Source organism: Talaromyces rugulosus, chromosome IV, assembly GCF_013368755.1.
Source record: "Talaromyces rugulosus chromosome IV, complete sequence".
Taxonomy (NCBI): Eukaryota; Fungi; Ascomycota; class Eurotiomycetes; order Eurotiales; family Trichocomaceae; genus Talaromyces; species Talaromyces rugulosus.
In genome coordinates this window covers 3,756,414-3,777,236 of record NC_049564.1, presented here as the reverse complement: position 1 = coordinate 3,777,236, position 20,823 = coordinate 3,756,414, and the positions used below count along the sequence as shown (strand labels likewise).

Here is a 20,823-nt window from a genome sequence, read left to right as displayed (position 1 = left end):
CGATGGAGGGCTGGAAGGTGTTTCGAGTTGAGGATATGTATTGCATAATGAGCTAATTAATTTGTGACACTTTTCTTAATGTCGGACAAGAAATATACGTAAATATTTACAATAAAAAATATACAAAAGAAGCTTTAAAGATATACGTAAATCTAGCAGCCCGGTTGATATCGATGTATGATTGGCCAGAAAATGCGGGGATTTACGGGGTCAGCATTTTTCGACTCTCGTTTTTTATGGATCATACGGAAGATCGACGAACTCCTATTGGCGCAATCAACTCAACTCTAAGCAAAGGGCTTATTTTTTGTGCAAGCTTGGCTTTTTGCAGAATGACTGCTTATTAATAATGGCTTTTTCGTTTGTTGTTACATCGGCTGATCGATGGTCGGTGTGTGGTGTGAAACTTGGACTGGGATGGTAGTAAGCAGCTGACCACAAGAGAAAGAGGCTTCACGTTCTTTCAGAAGCGAGGGGTTAGTGCTTCTCTTAGCAGAGCGAGATCGGCTTAGTTAGTTACCTCGATTATTTTAAGCTGCTCGGGGTCCACAACCGCGTTCTGCCGACTTTTGCTGCAAGTAATTAACTACTGTTCAGCAAGTCGCGTGCCCCCAATCCCAATAATAATCGTCTTCACGATGGGATTTCTCGGTATGTCAATACCTCAATTTCTTTAGTAGCAGCATAGCTAACACTCCCTGCAGGAAGCGATGAGGTCAAAGACGCGAGAAGTAATGGCGACACTCTCGACGTCGACGTGCCGCCGCCGCTTGTCGGCACCACTGAGCGACGACTGATGGCCAAGATTGACTTGCATGTGGTTCCTATTCTGTGTTGTCTCTATGTCATGGCTTTTCTTGATCGGTACTTCTCTCTCTCTCTCTCCAGAGTTCAAGCTCTATTACGTACGGCTGGCTGACGCTGCGTTTATAGGGTAAATATAAGCAATGCTGCGCTTCTGGGGCTCAAGACGGATTTGGATATTGTCAATGGGACCAAGTATAACACAGCCTTGACGATTTTCTTTGTGCCGTATATTATTTTTGAGGTATAGCCTCCCTACTAGCTGTTTTCTGCAAGTATAATGCTAATCATCGTCAGGTACCGTCGAATATTCTTCTGAAAAAGTTGAAGCCTCATGTGTGGTTGTCGATTTGCATGGCGTTGTTTGGGTTTACCATGACGATGCAGGTGAGAAATCACTTTTCTTTTTTTTTCTTTTTTTTTTGTCGGAGTACTGATATTTGAAACAGGGCCTTGTTCAAAACTGGGGAGGGCTGATGGCCACTCGTTTCTTTCTAGGCCTGTTTGAGGCCTGCATGTAAGTGCTTTCCAACCCGTTGGACAATGTATTCATATTGACTGTTTTAGGTTTCCTGGATGTATGTTAAAAACATATTCATTCCTGTCAACCCTCTCCGTTAATATTGTTTTCTAGGTTTCTACCTCCTGTCATGCTGGTATAAAAGAAGCGAAGCCCAAAAACGCTTCTCGTTCTTCTTCAGCTCCACCACGCTCGCCGGTGCCTTTGGCGGCTTGCTGGCTTATGGAATCTCGCAGATGGATGGAATCCGCGGCTACAAGGGCTGGCGCTGGATCTTTATTATTGAGGGTTTGTTGACTATAGTTATCGCCGTTATTGGGTTTTGGGTCATTCCCGATTTCCCGGAGACTGTGAGTTGGCTTAATGAGGATGAAAAGGCGTTTATCAAGGCGAAATTGGAGAAGGATAGTGGCAAGTCGACGCATGCACGGGCTATTACTTTGAAGGATACACTTAATGTGTTTAAGGATTGTGAGTTTTCCTTTTTGGGGAGTATTCATCTAGTCTGACATGTCTTTAAGATAAAATATTCCTTGCATCACTGGCATACTTTGGGCTCATTGTGCCAGCTTATGGTGAGTATCTTTGTGAAGCTCTTTTGGCCTTGCCAACCTGACAGTAAAAAGGATATGCCTATTTTTCAACCTCCATTATCAACACCTACGGATACGATGGTGAGTGTGAATCAACCAACCAATCGGTCAAACATATCACTGATAACTTTTGGAAAATAGCCGTCACAACTCAATTGTATTCGGTCCCTCCATGGGCTGCTGCGTTTGGATTTTCTCTTTTCACTGCATACTTCTCTGATCGACTTCGGCATCGGTTTGCGTTTACTGTTGTTACGATTTGCATCGCCATTGCCGGGTTGGCTATCCTGCTGAATGTGCATAATCATCAGCATGTTCAGTATGGCGCTTTGTTTTTGGTGACTTCAGGTATTTATTATTTACTTTCAAATTGGTCTGGGGGAATAACTAATAACAAATTCTTCTAGGTACATACTCGGCAATGCCTATAGTCATCTGCTGGTTTGCTATGAATCTAGGCGGACACCACCGCAAGGCCGTGGCTACAGCTTTTCAGATTGGATTTGGAAATGGTGAGCCCCAAATTATTTTTTTTTAAAAATTATTGTTTTCTAAAAAAAAAATAATTCAAACGTGCTAACCTGTAAAAAAAAAGCGGGCGGTTTCATCTCAACCTATGCGTTCTTCCCTCCGACTTTTCGGACTGGCTACATCATTGCTATTTCCTTTTCGTGTTTGGCGGGAGCAGCGTGCATTGCGTATGCTCTGTCACTCTGGCATGCAAACCACCAACGAGATCGTAATGCGACTGTGTCGAATCCTGACGCGCTGATGAACGCGCAAGAAGAGGACGATGGGATGCTGGGCGATCTGGCACCGAGCTATCGGTATATTTACTGATCAATTGGTCAATTGGTCAATTGGTCTAGCAAATAGCGAATATATTGTGGGGATGAGAAAACTGATACTAAATTTTATTTTCCTCCCACCAAGCAATTCACGTAATGGTCATAGAAAATAATATCGAAAGCTGTCGAATTGTTTGGTGATGTCATTTGCTCCCCCCGCTGACCGCAAGCGGCTAGCGCAGTCTCTTAGACGAGAAAGCTGAGTCAGCACCCACACACATTCAAAGCGAACGAGAGCTTCCGCTTCACCATCACTCTTGCAACCATCTCCTCATCCTCAAAGAAGTGTAAGTTCTTCCTCATGGAGCTTTCCTGGTGCTGTGCACAATGATATGAAAACAATGCTAACAGCCTTGCCTGCAGTCTTGAACCATCTGCGAAGATGAGAGCCAAGTGGAGAAAGAAGCGTGTACGTCGCCTAAAGCGCAAGAGAAGGAAGGTCAGAGCCAGATCGTAAGTGTTTTAATCTTGTCTCTATTATTTTTGTGTGTGGAGGGCATTGTTCTAACTCCCCTACAGCAAGTAAACTCGTGACCGCTCCATCTCGGTTTCTTTCATGTTGAAGCCTTCCGTTGAAAAAACCAAACACGACAGTGAATCAATGCGCGTGGATTCTTAATTGATTCTTCCCGTCTTTTGTTTTCCCTCTTCTTTTCCAATGGGATTGTCCAAACGTCGTCCGCGTCCGTACTCATTTTTTTAATTCGCCGACGAGTGTCATAAAACCTGGAGCTTACAACTTCGACATTTTGCGTTCCAGCTACCGAGCTCTATACCAAAAGTTTTTACGACACCATGTTTGAACTGTTTTTGTGTGTTGCGCACTGAATGTTTCGCGCTACAAAAAGGGATGGTCAAGCCTGGAAAGCTTGTCCATCTTTCTCAATGGGGAGAAGATCCGTGTGTTTGGGGGGGCTGGAAGGAGGAACCATATTTGGAAGGCATGAGAGTGATTACCACACTCTTTTTCGGAAAAATTTGTTGTTTCCTCGAGGCTTTTATCATGGAAATCGGTCAACTCTTTTTTTTATTATGCTTCATCCTGTCGAAAAACATTTTTTGTATGGCTGGGGAATAATTCTTATGGAGATGCGTCTTAACGAAATTACTTGACATGATCAATTTGGCGCTCTGGGTATGTGATGATAGCTACCATATTACTAGCGAAGCTTGCCCATGAAAATGAAAAAAACTCAGAGCAATCACTTTCATATTATAATCATAAAAATATATAAAAAAGATTGGCGTAGAAATACTTAACTGTGCGTGGCACCGGGACACTACCACTATCGGGCGCGGTGGAGCACTTGTCGATCGATAACCGGCGCCGCGGGAAATTTTTTTCCCCAAGCTTGCATCTCCGAAAATCTTTGACCTTCTCCAAATTGCAACAACAATTCGAGGTCCTCACGAGGTACTCACAGGGTGCTTTCTCGGAAATATTCATAATGGGCTCCGATAAAACAGAAAAGAAACGCAAAAGAGACTCGGATCGCCACGAACGGCCGAGCAAAAAGCCTGCGCTTGCTCCGCAAAACCTACCTCCGCTAAAGGCCAGTGTTCTTCGAGATGATAGTGAATTCGCTCCAGTGTTAGGTATTTTTTTCTCTCTGGTCGTATGTGCCATATGGCAGTGACTAATTCAGTCCCAGTCCATACACCGGGCCTTCAATATCCACGAAAAGTCCAAGGCTTCAAACCGTACATCCGAGAACGAAACGAACCAGTAGCAAAAGTGTCGTCGTCAGATCGTAACAAAGGCATCAACTCAACGGAACTACTGTTGCAGTCGTCCGAACACCCGAAACTCGACTTTGTCGGCCGCGAGGCCAACGATGATGCTGACTCGTTGCTAAACCATTACATTGCGATTGTCGACCCTAAAAAGAAGACATGGGAGTTTGTCGAGGTGCGCAAGATGACTCTGCGCAGTTCTGTGAAAAGAAACAACCAAAGCACGGAGATTGAAGAGGATGGCTTGGATATGGAGGGTGATGGCACAACGGTATGCATACTTCTATATCTATATAGACAAGTGGGAACTAACAAGTATAGACATCCTACCGCGATCAAAAAGACGCTCTCACCGCAGCGTTCGGAACAAAAGCATCACGAAAAGCCCAACAATCCCTGGCTGAGAACAGCAAGCTTGCACCGGCCGGAGCCAGCAAAGCGGCCGAATCCGCCATCATCTCGTCGATGCCCTCAGACGCCATTGCATCGGCCAACAGCAAGACCGACGAAATGCAAGCCCAGATCCAGGCCAACAAGCCCATCCCCACGCCCAACCTATCGGTCGAACACCCGTCCGAAGTGTACGCCATCAGCTCGCTTGTGCCTGGTGGTCTGTCGACTCTGAGCCAGCTGCCCGTGCAGGAGTGGCAGGAAGCCGTCGAGACCGGTACCGCCATTACGAGCACGTCGCGATACGTGGCGCATCGCGTTGAGGCTGTCGTCCAGTCCACAAATACCACTCACTTGCAACTCCTCCGCCTCATTTTGGCCTTGCTCGAGTTTAACCGCAGTCTGAAGCGAGGCAAACAGAGCGACCCCCAGGGCAGCCGCCGCCTCCCGCTGCGCGCCGATCTGAAAAGACTCGTCTCCGCGGGCTCGTCGGCCGAGTTTGAGCTTCCAGATCCCGTTATTGAAGCCATCCGGCGCAGGTTCGCGCCGCGCGGAGTCATGACTCGCACCGACGTGACGCTACTGCACACAACCATCTGTGCGCTGACTCTGCATATCCCCCCCGTGCCTACCAAGGACGGCGGCACAAGCTCTCTCGGCGGCAATGCTCCCAACGAGCTCGCCACGGATCCGGCTGATTTGCGTGATGATTTGCGTATGGATAACCAGGGCATTGTGCAGTATTTCCGCGAGTTGGGTTGCAAGGTCGACAAACCCCGAGACTCTGAGTTTGAGAAATGGGCCGTCAAGACCAAGGCCGAGGCGAATCTGAAGAGGGTGTGTCGGTTGCGTCTGCCTGTTGAGTTCCCGAGACTGGCGAGAGGAAAAGCGACGAGGAGGTAGATTGATATTTGTTGTTCAATGTTGTGTGTTTGAGCGAATAGGTTGTTTTTCTACATATGTAACTACTTTTATGAATAAATTACAATGATCCAAGCTTTTCATAGAAAGGCCGATGGTTCAGATTAACCCGCCATAGCCATCCAAATGATTTAGATAAAAAGGAAAGGCTTGTTTTATATAATGCTCCTTCCTATCATTGATACATCAACTGTATCCTCCAGATGTCCCCGCACTACCACATAAACATAACAATGAGCCGTGTGGATATTTAGATATATATATATATTACATATGTAAACCGGTGCTACCACAGCACTGATTCATAGAATGATGCGATTGCGAAACCATCAACGATCCCCCCGACAGACAAATCAAGGGAAAACTCACCTCATCAAAATATTCCCCATGAGAACTTGGGGACACAAGCTGTCCCTATGAAGCAAGCAGTTCAATGATATTTATACTTTCTTAGGAGATATACATTTATAGTTAAGCCCTTCCGAGACTGAAGACTTCGCCTCCCAAGAAGTTTCAATCTTATTAGAAATTGAGGTATGTATATTTGGCGGGAATTCTTTATTGGATAGTAGCATCGACATTTCAGCGTCGACATGCCGGACCAAATTATCGTAAGCGACATTATGGTACTTTTTTTTAACAAACCCAAACTAGGAAGGCTCCAACGCTAATAGGCTGTACCATACAAATCCACACATGTCAAAGATCACTATGACAACAATGAGAGTCAGCAGATCATCATGAAATACTTACCTAGGCAGTATATATATGTACCTACCTTATTTATCTCAGTGCTATGCGCAGACCAAGTCTTCAACATCTTCCCCCCTTGCCGACAAAATAATTATGTGGTATCCCAGCTATGCAGGTTGTTGTGTGTGCGGTTCCCACTTGAACCCATCCTGGTTGAAGGAGGATGCTATTTTTCTGAAGGATGAAAAGTGGGAAGTACACGATGAGAAACAGAAAGTGCTCTTTATAGACGCAAAGGAGCTCGAGTCAAAATATATTGACAAAGACGCGCCGGGTATCTGGACCTCTTTTCACCGTCTGAGTATGTAGGCGTTTACCTTCTCCTGTAGTCCATATGAAAAACCATGCACAATCTTCTCTGAAGGGGGAACTGACATGTGTTTTCTTATATATTTAGTTTTTTATGATTCTTCTAAACAAGAGTTCACTCTTACAGGCATAGGACAGCATTTTGAATACACGGTCACAGCACCCAAAGATGCTGCTAAAGCCTTTGCCGGGGTACCACCAACAGACAGAAAAGATTTTACAAATTTTTACCAAACCTATCCCGACATAAACTGGTGGAACGACGAACATTCCCATGAATATGAAAAGAGGGACTGGCGCCATTTGCCTATCGGCATGCATATGAGTTGCTGGAGACTGGCACAATGGAAAATTGGTCCTAGTGTCGCTGAAAACCTTGATCTTTTCATTGCTATAACACTACGAACTACCTTTGAAACTCTCTGGGGGTTTAGGCATGGCTTTATGCCATTCAATATATACGAAATGGTTGCCATGAAAAATTCCCGTAATGGTACGTACGTATGGCAAATCGGATGGCGAACAGATAACTAAATAATAATCCAGATGACATGATGAGTATACTTGCAGAATTACACAGAAGGAGAGTGGATGACCTCAAGGATAGAGTGGATTATGATCCATTTAGGAACCCTTGGACGGAAAAAATCATCGATTCAAGCAGGCGAGTCAAGAAACGGATATCCTTTGGTCAATCTTTATCGTCACAGAAGTCTATTATACCGGATCTACCTCTTGAGATATTGTTTGAGATTCTAAAATTTCTGGATTGCAAGGAAATATCGAATCTAGGATTCGCGTTGCAAATCACTATTCCAGACTGCTACTGGCGCTCACGAGCTGCTTTGAGCCTGATTGAGATAAAGGAAATCGCCAAAGAGAATCTTAATTGGCAGTATCTATGTTCAAAGTTCGAGGCTGTCTATGCAACTGGCGAAAAATTCGAATCCCGCCGCTATATAGTTGATATACTAAGCAACGAAATCAAGCCAATTTATCTCCAAAATCTTGGGAAAAGAAACTTTCCGCGTTTGAAGGATGTGATGGATGAGTGCCAATATGACGTCATGCAAAAATGTCATATGGAACCCTGGGAAAAGACGCCCAAGATCAAATCAATACGAAATGAAGAGGATTTGCCAAAGTTCGGGTCTTTAAATTAAAAGAAAGAATAAGATGGTACAAGTATACTTCAATGTATATTTTCTAAAGGTTAAACACTACAATTGATAACTCTTAGATTTTTAGATTAAATCTTGTTTTGCAAGAATCTGTGGAATTCGTTGGCGATAAACATCAGCTCGCGCGGGGAAGGTAGTATTACCAAATACGGTAATTTGGCACCACCCGATATCAACCCCTTTCGCGGATTGTCCGTTCTACATTAAATTCTTCTCAGACAAAATTAATCATATTTATGACGCAGGATATCTAGTCGGACCTCCTATTTTCAAAAGTTCGAAACGTCTTCCAACTGAGAATCGCGTGAATTTCGACCTTATATGTCGAAGTATGCGCGCGCACTCTGTTCGGGAACTTCATTGTGTGCAACGCAGCTATATAATAATGTAATTTTTACATCTGGAGTGTTTGTTCACTTGGAATCTGATTTCAGAACTACAACGGATTTGGATCTAAGGGGTGCCCGAAACAATTATTCCCATAGTTTAATGATGTTTACTTTTAGGGCTCCACTTATTTGGCAGCCCTACGCTAGTTATACGAGAGAACCAATCTTTAACAACCAACAGGTCATCTCAATTAACCCTAATCCAGTAATTAAAGGTTGCAGTCACAAAAGCCCCGAAACATGTATTCATCCATTGATCCTGTTCTAATTATCGTAAAAACAAACTATGCATTATAAATTCTGACCCGATCCTCTTTCGCTGTCATCTCATCTCAAAAAGACGCATATCCATCATGTCGCCAACCGAGAATTTGAATAAACCCGCCATTGTTATTTGTCACGGCTCATATCACACTCCTGCCCCTTATGGACCATTCATACAGAGCCTAAAATCGCATGGATTTGAAACGGTGCACTGCCCACAGCGTCCAACCTGCGACCTCAGCAGACTGAATGTCGGCGATGATCTCCTCAACCCTGATTTCGACCTTGGTCCTCCTGCAGAAGGATACCCAAGTGATACCGGGGATGTTGACGTTGTAATACAAGTTCTGGATAAACTTGTCAACAAAGACGGCAAGGCTGTTCTTCTGCTGGCTCATTCGTCCGGTGGCTGGGTTGCAAGCCAGGCAGCTATACCAGAATATCAACTAAAAGCCAGGCAGTCCCGAGGTGAGAAGGGTGGTCTCATTGGTATTTTCTACTCTGGAGCGTTGGTTGTTCCAGTGGGCGAGTCTGTGACTAGCTTTTTTCAACCGAAAGATGGGACTTTGGTTACACCCCCTTATATGCGATTTCATGCAAGTGTTGCCCTCATTATTTTATTTCAAAAAAAAGTATAGACTTACAAGTTGTATATAGAAACACGGCCACGACGGTCTCGGAACACCCGTCAACGCCCCCTACTACATGTTCAACGGGGTTGCACCCGAAGAAGCATTAAAATGGGCAAAAACGCTGACAGCGTCACCTGTTATGCATGCGAAATTGACGAATGATGCATACTCGGCGTTGCCATGTGCTTATTTGGTGTTGGATGATGATAAAAGTTTGCCCAGGGAGTATCAAGAAGGGATGATTGCACTTCATAGTCAACAAGGAAATGTTTTCTCGGTTTATCATGCACCTTCGGGGCATTCGCCGCATCTGAGTTGGACGATGGGGTTGGTAGAGAAAGTTGAGGAGTTTACCAGGAATCTTTTGATAGATATTAGTATTTAGTGTGACAGCTATTTAGATGTTTATTACCAACGCATATTACACAAGCAATACTTTCACGAAGCATGTTCTTTATGTTGTTGACTCTGAATTCTCCACGGGTAGTGTTAGAGATAGCAAAACAACGTATACTTGTAGATTCTGTGTAGGTCTTTCCTGTGCTGAAATATTCTCTGTTTGTCGACGCTAGCCTGTTTGGTCCCTCTTGCCTGTTTTTCCCTCCTGCCTGCCCCCTCTTATCCCTCCCTCTTGTCCCTCCCTCTTGTCCCTCCCTCTTGTCCCTCCCTCTTGTCTTTCCCTCTTGACTATCCCCTCGTTGTGACTCCAGGATAACTTTCTTTCCATTAACTTCTCTCTCTCTCTCTTGATCCACTTCGAAGTAAACATCTTGAAGCTATTTCTGCAAGCAAATCGATTCTCCCTTCTCGTCACCCCTCCTCCTTAGCCCGCCATAGCTGGCTGCCCGCCCAATTTTTCCCACCATGGCTGATATTGAGAACGCTGTTTTAGCCTTAGCAATTACCGTCAGTGTCACAAACTCGAGTATTGAACCGTATGCTAACAGAAGCTGCAGTCATACTCTAACGATTCGGAAATTGAGCGAGAGACCCAGAGAGTAGGATAACGGGCGTAGCAAACGCCATTCTCGACCACGACTTCCCGTCCTCCCAAAGCTATGTCCATCGCCCAGAGGACTATGTTGTTAGAGGGTTCGTGGATATCAATACGCACCAATGGGTGCCTCTCACGTCCCTACCACCAGTAGCGACCGCAGTCACAGCGACACTACTACCACCCCAAACACCAGCACCAGAAGTGGAGGCCCATTTTCTAATAACCCAATGCAAGGCAGCAAGGAATGAGACAAGCAGCACAACGTGGAGAGAAGCCGAGGGCCAGATGCAGAGATACATGCGGGCAATGAGTGCCAGGAATGCCTGGGATTGCCCATTATATGGGCTGGTTCTGGTTGGCTTGATAGCCCGGTTTATGTGTGGAATTCACGCACTGGCAGGAGATTGGTCTGGGGGCCCTGTTTCCATCTCAGGACAAATGAAGCCACAATTCATGCGCATATGATTTGGATCCGGCAGCATCATTTATAAGTGTAATAGTGCCATGACAAGTGAGTGGCTAGTAGGATTTCGAAAAGGCTAGTGGTATATTTAGATTCATTTTGGCTAATCTGTTCTATAGGTTTTCACGGTCTACCCTGCACTTTCAGGGCATTCGGCGCCTTTGAGCTGGACGATGGGTTTGGCGGAGAAAGTTGAGGACTTTACCTTCAAATAAGTACACTTTTTTAGAATAATGACATCGATGGACATTAGTATTTGGTGTGACAGCTATTTAGATGTTTATTACCAACGCATATTACACAAACAATGCTTTCAAAGCATGCTCTTTATGTTGTTGACTCTGAATTCTCCACGGCTTTTCCCCAAACCTTTTCAAACGCCGAATCCTCTCCAGTCGGCTGGCTTCCCAAAGCCACCTCTGGAGAAATAGTTTCTAATGTTGACTGAAGTGCAGTCGATGATTTTGCCATACTCGGTTGTTGCCCTGACGGCGGCGATGCATCTCCCGAATGCAAAAGCTCGAGCTGGAAGTTGGAGCTGTACACCACGGCGGCAAAGGCTTCCAGGTCACGGACATTTTGTTCCATAACCGAAAGGTATTCGTTTGGCGAGCTGGTGCCGTGGCCAATGACATGAGCTTCGCGCGTGATAAGGGCCAAGATGGTCGCTAGCTTGGCCTTGGGAGGTGAAGGTGGAGGAACGATGGTTGCTGCCGAAGACAAAGCGGCCGCGGTTGCTGGTTCTGATGTTGGCCCTGACTTGAAAACGATCTTTGCACATTTATCCTCAATTAGGGTTGCAAAGCCTTCGTTGTTCAAGGCGGTCAGGATGCGGCTAAAAGATGGGGATTCGATGAGGTCGGATGTCTCGTCCAGTAGTTGCCGCAAGTTAGCTGCAGTCTGGGGGGATGAGGGAGACTCTGGGTTGAGGACGCCTGATTCCTGCAGGACAATATCCTCGTCTTCCTTTGAAGGGAGTAGATACTGAAGCCAATTTGCGGCCCTTGGAAACAGTCAGCATAGCACGGACGACTTGTTTCTTCTTTGACTAACCTTCGGTCTTCTTCCGTGGCACCTTCTACATGTTTCCGGACCTCCAAGACTAATTCTGAGAGCTTCGTAAGGGTGATGTCTTCCCGCGGGTTGAGAGAGCCAAAAACTTCCTCAACCGTGGACCGGACTTTTGCCGTCAGGTCCTTCCATCCTCGATGTAACAACCACCAGCTGTATGTCAAGTATCGTCTGTTTGTCTCAAAGTCATTTCCAAATGCCTGACTGAACTCGTCATCGTGATCTTCGAGACGGATTGTTGAGGCGTCGTTTGAGGGGCTCGCGAGCGACACAACACTAGAGAGGTAATTCCTCCGGCCGAGAAGGTTGAGCTGGATTCGGGTAAGAAGCGTCAATAGAGACAAGGTGTATATCAACACAAAAGATCTAGTTATTGCTGTTTCAAAACTGATTAGCAAAACCTGTAGCACAATTCTTGATGAAGACGGGGAAATTACAAGAAATTTTGACTTCGTTCCACAGTTCCGTCTTACTGCGTGCAGGGCGCCCGCTGTCTGAAGTCAATTGACTGGCGTGAATGTAACTATCAGCTTGAAAGCTGGAAAGACTTCTGCCGTCCTCATCGGTCACACTCGGAGCTGTCGAACTCGGCTCAGATGCCGGCGCCTCGGAACCGCTGAGCCGGGCTAATCGCTCCGCTCGTTTCTTTTGTAATTCCTTGGTCAGATCTTCAACAGGAAGAGCTTCGATGATGTTCTCTGTTGCTGTCGGGAGAAGCGCGAGGACGGTAAAGGTGCAATCAGCCTGGTTTTGTTCGAAGCGGCGGCGGAGACTGAGCGCGTCGTTGGTTAGAAAATAAATAAATAAAGAAGGGGAGGGAAAATCCATTGAGAACTTACTTTTCCTTTGCAATTCTGTCGCTGCTCATGCGCTCACGCGCCTCTGATATTTTGGAAAGTACGTATTGACCGGCGAGGTAGCCCACGCCGACGACACCGGCGCCTATGGCCAGGCCTTTGCGATTGCGGCGGAACCAGCGCTTTGTAGCACCGATCATGGTATCTGCTTCTTTTCTGACTGGGGTGCTGTGTGTGGAAGACAAAAAAAAAAAAAGCTCTTCAGGACATTGTCAACGAAGCCAGGGATTGTTGATAGAAAAAGGCATTGACGGGGGAGGGAAAGGAGGAGGAAACCTGACGTCGATATTGGTGGATGAAGCTTCCTCGGCAAGTCTGCTCGCCGAGCGCGGATCCCGTGATATCGCCAGCCAGCCTCTGCCCTGATTACAAGTTAACCGTAGAAGAATCTTTTTGATGAAACTATGTTTTTGCACGGTTTATTAGCTGCTAGCTAACTATTCTTAGTCATGACGTCCTTTATCTAAAGTACCAAAGTAGAGGAGTGTCTTGTGATCCCCTCAGTTCGGCTACTGGTGACAGCTAGGCCGGAGCCTTATCGGCCCTACTTAAGTTGCTTAGCACTCGCCAATAATCCGACAGTCTTCTCATTAATGACGATGTAAACGTAAGAGCGACTAAGGAACGATACTAAGAATACTAACAGTCATGAGGCGGCCGCCGGTGGCCGACCATATCCGGAGGGGCACCGAACGGCGAACGCTCTGCTAGCGGCGACTTCCATTCCCCTCCACCTACCTATTCACTACCGTGCTATCTACGTTGATGATTCCCATCACGCACCGCCACAAGCTGCCTCTGGCCATTGCATCTCAGCTCTTAGCGAGCTGTCGCTCTGTCTCGCTTGAGCTGGCATACACTTCCGCCGAGAGTGTGGGCTAAAAGTCAGCTCTTTGAATCATCATGGAACCCCGCCGCAACCCTCCCGAGTACTTTCTCGAGATCTTTGCCGACACCAACTCTGTCAAGGATGTACTCAAGGGTAGGAAACTCCTCTTTTATTATATTCACAGAGTTTTTCTTCGACGCTAACTTTGCAGCAGGTGTCCTGAATCTTATCTTCTTCCACCGTTACTTCCCCTCCATCCTCCCCGGCTCTGTCGACATTCTCGATCTTACCCTCCCAACGGTCAACGACGTAGAGCTAGAAACCCTGATTGACTCGCGCGTGAACTCGCTGATCCGGCAGCACCTGTCGACCCCCTCAAACTCGTACAGCGGAGGAAACGGCGTGCGAGGCAGGATCGCCGTCGAGTTCTTTGAACGGAAACGGAAAAAGGCTGGTACCTGGTTCGGCGGGCTTACCAGCAAAGGCGAAGAGGAAGTTTGTTGGGAAATATGGACTTTGGATGTGACTATCGCAACTCCTCGAACCGAGTCGGGTATGTCTCTGCCCCTGTGGAATCTTCGTTTGTAATTTTTTTTTTTTTTACTAACTCGGCGCAGAACGCTCCAAAGTGCGAAAGGCGATGGAAAACATGCTTCAGAAAGCCGCGTTGAAAATCCTGACCATCGTCAACAGAGACAAAGACCACATCCCGCCCATCACGACGAGCGAGTCCAACCCGTTTCCATATCGCATTATACTCAATCCTCGAACGGACGGCTGGGGAAATCGCATCGGCTTTTATTAGTAACCGACCGGTCGTCCTTTCTCTATACATATTTATTTTGCAGCCAGACCGAATGCTTCAACCGAGATGCTTCGATTTCGAACAAGTTGTATTCAACACAACACCGAATCCAAAAAAAGAAAACAAGAAAGCAGCACATGAGCGAAACATGACGCAGATTAGGTCATGAGTACGATATTTACGAGGCTTGAAGAACGAAGTTTGTAACATGTCGAATATCACAAACGATAAGTCATTGTCACAGATACGTTAAGCAATAGTGCTACCTGTGTTGAAACATCCATACAAAATCGAGATTCATACACGGCCAGCCAACATTTCCAGAAATCATACGCAACATTAAAAACACGCTGCAACTATCCACTATGATGAAACCCCATATAAACATGGGTCTCTTACCGCACCACCTCCGCTTCACAAATTCCTATTCAAGAAAAATGGATGTGAGGCTTCCATTACCACCAGCATAGGCGAATGGGGAAAAATGAAGAGGACCCGTTGATGCCCACCAAGTCACGTACCGTGACAGGTGGCATGAAGAATTTGCCCGGATGCTCAATTAAACCTCCCATGCGGCATTGTTTACTGCGACTTGGTAGCCGCCTCAGCCTGGGCCTTCAAGTTCGACGAGACCGAGCCGCCAGTGAAGAAACGGGCGAACAGTGGCTGGATGAAGGAGTGGAAGACGACTTGGGCGCCGCTAGAAACTCGTTAGCTCTGCTCGGATAATTGTCAGGGCAGGTCGACTTACCTGAATTGGGGCAGCGACATCCAGAGAACGAGAACAAACTTGAAGATGTAGTAGAATGCTATACAATCATTAGCCAATTGTCCAGTTAAATAGCAGCGAATATGATCGCATATCATAAGAGGATGAAAGACTTACGGAACCAGTAGGCAGCGTTAAGAGCGCTCTCGATGACGGTCAAGAAGGCATAAACCACCCAGTACTATTCATTTGTTAGGAATAGAATAAATTTGCAGGAAAGCCGGAACTTACGGTCAGCCACTGCAAAATAAGTCAGCCATCTGTCACTAACACTTGTCGAATGAATGAATGAATTCTTACCTGAGTGTCATCTGCGGTACTGCTGGTAAACAGCGCGTTGAGCGAGTAGTATCCCGGAATCAGGAAACCGGCAAAGTTAACCAGGAACTGGCCGGCAATGTTGAAGAAAACGAGGAAAAAGTAGATTCCAACGACACCCAGGATGGCGTAGACCTTGGGAATCGAGGACTGTCGCTCAAGGTTGTTGAGGAGCGGGTACTTGGAGAGCTGAGAGAGAGAGAAAAGTTTGCTTAGTTTGGGTCATCATTCAATTCGGGGATTTAGATGGGAAAAAAAGCGATGAATAGTGATGGCAATTGGAATATTGAGATGCACAAAGATGGGATGCATCTGTTAAGCTGCAAATAATTGAATGGTAAAGCTGTGCTTATCTTACCTCCTTGTCGAGCTGCGCAATCTGGTGCTGCGCACGATCCTGAAAGCTGGCCATTTCTGTTTTGTTGGTCTTTCGGTTTACTTGAAGTAACAGACAGAAGCACGGAACAAGAATTCAATATAGTTGGGTTCTTTTTGGGGAGTGTGCGAGGACGAGGCTGCAAAAGTCGTAATCAGCGTTGTGTGGGAGAATTAGGGACGGAAACGGCCAGATCCATTGATGACGGCAGCAGCGCCTGTGTGGCTGATGCGTCACGTGACGGGAATGACGTACATTCTTGCAGACCTAGGTCTATTCTCAATGATTAAACAAGGAATATGATACTATGCTATCATTATTCTTTGTTTTCAGATGTAGCTCTCTATATATGTACGCTCTCTTTCACTTGCACTCTTAATTGCTATCCACACCTGACTGATCCAGCCGGGCCATTTGATCGGGTCATGCTTCCATCGGTGCATGTGATTCCCCCTGCATGAACTGTGCCGAGCATCTGGAAAGATAAGGCATAGGCAATCATTCGGCACAAATTGCGGAGCAAATTGAAGCAAATGTTAGTATTGGCATTATTGGGTTATGTTTCTCCTAGCTATCGACCCTCAGTCAAATGCCAAGAAACAGTAGAATATGGACCTCGGAATTGACCGCTTTGAGGACTATTTCAGCTTGCTTAACAAGTTTTTCCGAACTTTACTGCCCCAACTATTAAATATTACTGTGCTGCAGCATTTTCCAGGGTGGAGAAAATAACAACAACGGGCCAATCATGTGTACTAGTGAACATCTAGACAAATGCTGATTGGACACATCACGTGGTAGAGACAAAAAGTAGTTGCTTGGACCAATCAGAACTCACCGTGGTACTTGCTTCAGCCTCGCCTCCCCTCTTTGCACGTCTCCCTCTGAAAACACGACAAACTTGCTTCTATTTATACTCCTTAGAGTATCTCTCACATAGAACTTGCCATCATGGATATTCAGCGCCAGAAATTCCCAAACGTGCACTGGATCTGTTGGGGAGGGATCTCCTTCACTTACGAGGTCCACCCTCGCATCGTGGTCAAGGCCCCAAGATCTGGGGAATTTGAGGGAGACCAATTCAGAAAAGAGCTCGAGATACATCAAATATTCTCGGAAAGTCCACCTTGCCCGTTTATTGTGCAATGTATTCATGTTTCCGAGAAGGGTATCTTCCTTGAGTATATGAGAGGTACGACCCGCTAATCATGTTTAAATTTGTCTAACTCTTTTTTTTCTCTCTTTTTTTTAATAGATAAAACGCTCAATCAAAGAATGCAAGGCAATCATATAATGGACCGTAAAACCATGATTGTTACAAAAGTAGAAAAACTTGAACCTCTGCCTTTACGAAAAGAATGGATGAACGACCTCGCTCAGGCTATTGCGTTCTTGGAATCGCTGGGTCTTGCTCACGGCGATCTACGACCTGATAATATCCTTATTGATCGCGACCGATTAAAGCTTTCTGACTTTGATTGTACGGCAAATTTTGGATCATACCACGAAGCATGCACACCTCCGTATGGTAGATTGCTCAATGAAACGGAAGCGGAGGAAGGAGCACGTGGGACTTCTGGCTCTTTGGGTCCTCGGACAGAGCAGTTTGCCCTTGGTTCCATATACTACTATATAAATTATGGGTTTGAGGTTTATGGAGACCGATGTCTGACTGAGGACCCTCGTGAACATGGTCCCAAGGCAGTGGATTTGCTAATTAACATGGAGTTTCCGACATTGAATGGGAATTCACGAATTGACGATATCATCTACAAATGCTGGCATAACAAATATGCCACAATTTCAGGTTTGGCCGCGGATACAAAAGCGCTTTTGGATGAAGAACCCTGCACCGGAAGCAACGGAGAGGGAAATAGCACGGAAGAAAACAACAGGGAAGAAAAGACAGAGATAGAAGACCCCTCTGGAGACGGATTCGAGGGATTTCCTTCAAAAAAGGAATTCTGCCAAGACCTGGAGAAACGTGGACTTGTCGACCTACTTTGCTCAGGTGAGCCCAAGGACATTGGATTCAAATTTGAGTGGTATAGACATAGTCTTGGAGGTTAGATGATTTGAGCCAAGGCGAGATAGAAATGGGAGGATATGCTGGACATATCCTTCCTTGCTTTTGTTGATATGGTGGTTAGCTCTGTAGTTTGTTGGGTCTTTTTTTATATGGCATTATATTGGGTGGTATTTATTTGTTGGAAATTTTATGACCTTCAAGGCGTGTTAATAGTCATCGATTGCAATCATACATGTAAATGATGTGAGAACAACAATGTGACTATTACATATATTTTTCAAATGTTTAGTATGCTCTTACAAGGTTGACGCATCTTACATAATTAGCCAATGACGTAAAAGGTAAACTCTTCCGAAACAGGTATTACATGTATCAGCTACTCATTCTACAAGAAGAAATATATGCATGTTCAACGCAACCCTACTTGGGGTCGACGGCGTATACAATTGAAAGGCTTATGTAGTAGTTATATAAAAACTATACTCAAAGATCAGCATCAACCCGTTGAAACCCTCTATGAAAAGGACATTTCCGCAGCGATGCTGGAAAGAATCGAAGAACGAAAAAGTATCGACAATAGCAGGCCAATATTGGGAAAACGAGTGTGAGGTGTTGTGTGCAGACAGAAATATACCAAGTATTGTTTTTTTTTTGGTTATTTTCAGAGCGAAAATAATAAAAGCAAACACTGGTTTATGCGGTAACTCCGATGGGAGTTCCCAAAGCCGGCGCAGCAGCGGTGTGGTGACCACCAGTCTGCATGCGCTGAACAGCTTGTAATTTCTGCTGCTGCTGCTGCTGCTGCTGTTCCTCGCGAGCCAGTTGCTGAAACTCACGACCGACAGCATCCTCAACAGATTCGTTTTCACCCCTTCCAAGCTGCGAAGACTGCCAAATCGGCTGATTCTCAGCCTCGGCGCCGTCGACACCGACACCCACGAATCCACCTTGGGCTTTCCACTCGCTAGTGCGCTTCAGGCCGAGTTTGTTCCAGACACTGTCGACGGCTTGCACGAGACGGTCACGGTAGAATTTGACGTGGCCGGGAGTCGGGGTGATGCGTAGACGCTCTTCGCCGCGGGGCACGGTTGGGTAGTTGATGGCCTGGACGTAGATGCCGTGCTCTTCGAGCAGCATGTCCGATGCCTTTTTGGCGAGTTCTGCGTCGCCGACCAGAAGTGGCACAATGTGTGACGGGTTGGGGATGACGGGGATGTTCATGTCCTTGAATGCGTCCTTGACAGCCATGGTGTGCAGCTGCTGCAGAACGCGGTCGCGCTGGTACTCGGATTGATACTCAATTGCTGTGCTTGCACCAGCCATGACAGCGGGAGGCAATGAGGTCGTGAAGATGAACCCGGGAGCCAGGGATCGGATTGTGTCGACCATCTTGGCCGAGCCGGCGATATATCCGCCTACACATCCATAAGCTTTGCCCAGAGTTCCAGTGATGATGTCGATTCGATCCATCACGGTTCCCTTGGTGCTTTGTGGGCTGCTGGTATCCTGAGAAGCATACACATCGTAGTCGAGATGCTCGGCCACGCCAGCACCGTGTGGGCCGTACATGCCCACAGCATGCACTTCATCCAAGAAAGTAAGCGCACCGTATTTATCGGCCAGATCACAAATCTTCTCAATCGGCGCGATAGAGCCGCACATGCTGTACACAGATTCAAATGCAATGATCTTTGGAACGTGAGGCGGCAAGGAAGCCAGCTTTTCTTCGAGATCGGCGAGATCATTATGTTTAAACACCATCTTTTTGGCTCCAGAATGCCTGATTCCCTGAATCATAGAAGCGTGATTCAAACTATCCGAGAGAATCACACAATCCGGCAATTTGCTCCCGAGGGTTGCCAGGGTGGCGTCGTTGGCCACATAGCACGAAGTAAACACCAACGCCGACTCCTTGCTATGCAATTTGGCCAGCGTCTTTTCTAGCTGAACGGCATGCTTGTTATGCCCGGAAATATTGCGGGTGCCTCCAGCACCGGCACCATAGTCTTCAAGCGTCTCGTGCATTTGCTCCAAGACCTGGCGATTCCGGCCCATGCCGAGGTAGTCGTTGGAGCACCACACTGCCACTTTTTCCTCCGGGGCAGCCATATGAGCGCATGGGAACTCCTTGGCGAGACGGTTGATGTTGTTAAAGTAACGGTACGACTTGTCTTTGTGTTTTTTGTCCAGCTCGTTCTTGTAGAAAGTCTCATAGTCAAAGGTGGACGCTGCGGGGGCGTCGGGACGAGGACCGGAGAAAAGAGGATCAAGCTGGCTGCTGGTGGTCGCATTCCGTACTGATTTTGCCGGCAGGTTGGGACGAACTGAAACCTGTCAGTGACTTCTCACAGAGAAAGAAAAGGGGAATATCAAATAACTCACGCTTGTCATTCTTCTCATACGCACCAACCTCCACACTAGCACCATTGCCCGCAGTAGTATGCAGAGAAGCAGACATTGGGCAGCGACCGCCGCCGCTTCCACCGCCAACCTTGCCCAGATTCTTAAAGTCCGGAGCAGCGCTCAACGCAGCAGTGAAGCGCTTCGACGAGGCCAGGCGGGAACTCTGCACGGCAAGCGCCTTGCTCATGACGGGGCAGCGGCGCGCAATTACCTGCAGATTCGACATGGTGCCTCCGCGAGGCCCAGCAGCGCTGGGGCGTACTGCTGCTGCTGTTGCTGTCATGGACATTGAGCGCAGAGCGGCGGGGGAGGTGTGCTTCAGGAATGGGCACATGGCGCGGGACTGGTTGAGGAGGGACTCCATGGTTGCAATTTCTTTTTTTTTTGTGTATATCCTAGGGATATAGATCTCTCTCGAAGAAGAATATCACCCTATTTATGTGTCAGACCACCGTGGTGATTTCAGCGAGCGAGTCCGGGGGGGTGTGAAGAGAGAAAGAAAGACACAGAAAAGACTGGACGAAGGAAGTTGGTCACACTGCGTATTAAGCGTATTCCCCCGGGTGGG

General features: G+C 46.6%; 9 protein-coding genes across 9 annotated transcripts; 6 read left to right on the top strand and 3 right to left on the bottom strand.

Annotated features, from left to right (window-relative positions):
- Positions 1 to 638: 638 nt before the first annotated feature.
- Positions 639 to 2,757, top strand: TRUGW13939_08025 (uncharacterized protein; the record flags this gene model as incomplete). Its single annotated transcript, XM_035491161.1, has 12 exons — positions 639 to 651; positions 705 to 864; positions 934 to 1,048; positions 1,102 to 1,191; positions 1,254 to 1,321; positions 1,372 to 1,382; positions 1,439 to 1,795; positions 1,846 to 1,899; positions 1,951 to 1,998; positions 2,059 to 2,265; positions 2,325 to 2,429; positions 2,513 to 2,757. 12 exons carry the CDS (start codon positions 639 to 641, stop codon positions 2,755 to 2,757), a joined length of 1,473 nt encoding a protein of 490 aa, XP_035347054.1.
- A 1,456-nt stretch (positions 2,758 to 4,213) lies between these two features.
- On the top strand, positions 4,214 to 5,792 carry TRUGW13939_08024 (uncharacterized protein; the record flags this gene model as incomplete). Its single annotated transcript, XM_035491160.1, has 3 exons — positions 4,214 to 4,361; positions 4,418 to 4,770; positions 4,821 to 5,792. 3 exons carry the CDS (start codon positions 4,214 to 4,216, stop codon positions 5,790 to 5,792), a joined length of 1,473 nt encoding a protein of 490 aa, XP_035347053.1.
- Positions 5,793 to 6,403: 611 nt separating this feature from the next.
- Positions 6,404 to 8,035, top strand: TRUGW13939_08023 (uncharacterized protein; the record flags this gene model as incomplete). Its single annotated transcript, XM_035491159.1, has 4 exons — positions 6,404 to 6,421; positions 6,753 to 6,864; positions 7,000 to 7,365; positions 7,419 to 8,035. 4 exons carry the CDS (start codon positions 6,404 to 6,406, stop codon positions 8,033 to 8,035), a joined length of 1,113 nt encoding a protein of 370 aa, XP_035347052.1.
- Positions 8,036 to 8,795: 760 nt separating this feature from the next.
- On the top strand, positions 8,796 to 9,723 carry TRUGW13939_08022 (uncharacterized protein; the record flags this gene model as incomplete). The annotated part of the gene is made up of 2 exons (XM_035491158.1): positions 8,796 to 9,239; positions 9,364 to 9,723. 2 exons carry the CDS (start codon positions 8,796 to 8,798, stop codon positions 9,721 to 9,723), a joined length of 804 nt encoding a protein of 267 aa, XP_035347051.1.
- Positions 9,724 to 11,125: 1,402 nt separating this feature from the next.
- TRUGW13939_08021 (uncharacterized protein) lies at positions 11,126 to 12,866 on the bottom strand (the record flags this gene model as incomplete). The annotated part of the gene is made up of 4 exons (XM_035491157.1): positions 11,126 to 11,801; positions 11,852 to 12,245; positions 12,307 to 12,641; positions 12,709 to 12,866. 4 exons carry the CDS (start codon positions 12,864 to 12,866, stop codon positions 11,126 to 11,128), a joined length of 1,563 nt encoding a protein of 520 aa, XP_035347050.1.
- Positions 12,867 to 13,629: 763 nt separating this feature from the next.
- On the top strand, positions 13,630 to 14,360 carry TRUGW13939_08020 (uncharacterized protein; the record flags this gene model as incomplete). Its single annotated transcript, XM_035491156.1, has 3 exons — positions 13,630 to 13,708; positions 13,767 to 14,108; positions 14,173 to 14,360. The coding sequence occupies 3 exons, from the start codon at positions 13,630 to 13,632 to the stop codon at positions 14,358 to 14,360; spliced, it is 609 nt and encodes a 202-aa protein (XP_035347049.1).
- A 582-nt stretch (positions 14,361 to 14,942) lies between these two features.
- TRUGW13939_08019 (uncharacterized protein) lies at positions 14,943 to 15,859 on the bottom strand (the record flags this gene model as incomplete). The annotated part of the gene is made up of 6 exons (XM_035491155.1): positions 14,943 to 15,060; positions 15,112 to 15,169; positions 15,247 to 15,310; positions 15,361 to 15,369; positions 15,430 to 15,636; positions 15,806 to 15,859. 6 exons carry the CDS (start codon positions 15,857 to 15,859, stop codon positions 14,943 to 14,945), a joined length of 510 nt encoding a protein of 169 aa, XP_035347048.1.
- Positions 15,860 to 16,774: 915 nt separating this feature from the next.
- Positions 16,775 to 17,893, top strand: TRUGW13939_08018 (uncharacterized protein; the record flags this gene model as incomplete). The annotated part of the gene is made up of 2 exons (XM_035491154.1): positions 16,775 to 17,015; positions 17,079 to 17,893. The coding sequence occupies 2 exons, from the start codon at positions 16,775 to 16,777 to the stop codon at positions 17,891 to 17,893; spliced, it is 1,056 nt and encodes a 351-aa protein (XP_035347047.1).
- A 652-nt stretch (positions 17,894 to 18,545) lies between these two features.
- On the bottom strand, positions 18,546 to 20,619 carry TRUGW13939_08017 (uncharacterized protein; the record flags this gene model as incomplete). Its single annotated transcript, XM_035491153.1, has 2 exons — positions 18,546 to 20,176; positions 20,235 to 20,619. 2 exons carry the CDS (start codon positions 20,617 to 20,619, stop codon positions 18,546 to 18,548), a joined length of 2,016 nt encoding a protein of 671 aa, XP_035347046.1.
- Between the last annotated feature and the right edge of the window lie 204 nt (positions 20,620 to 20,823).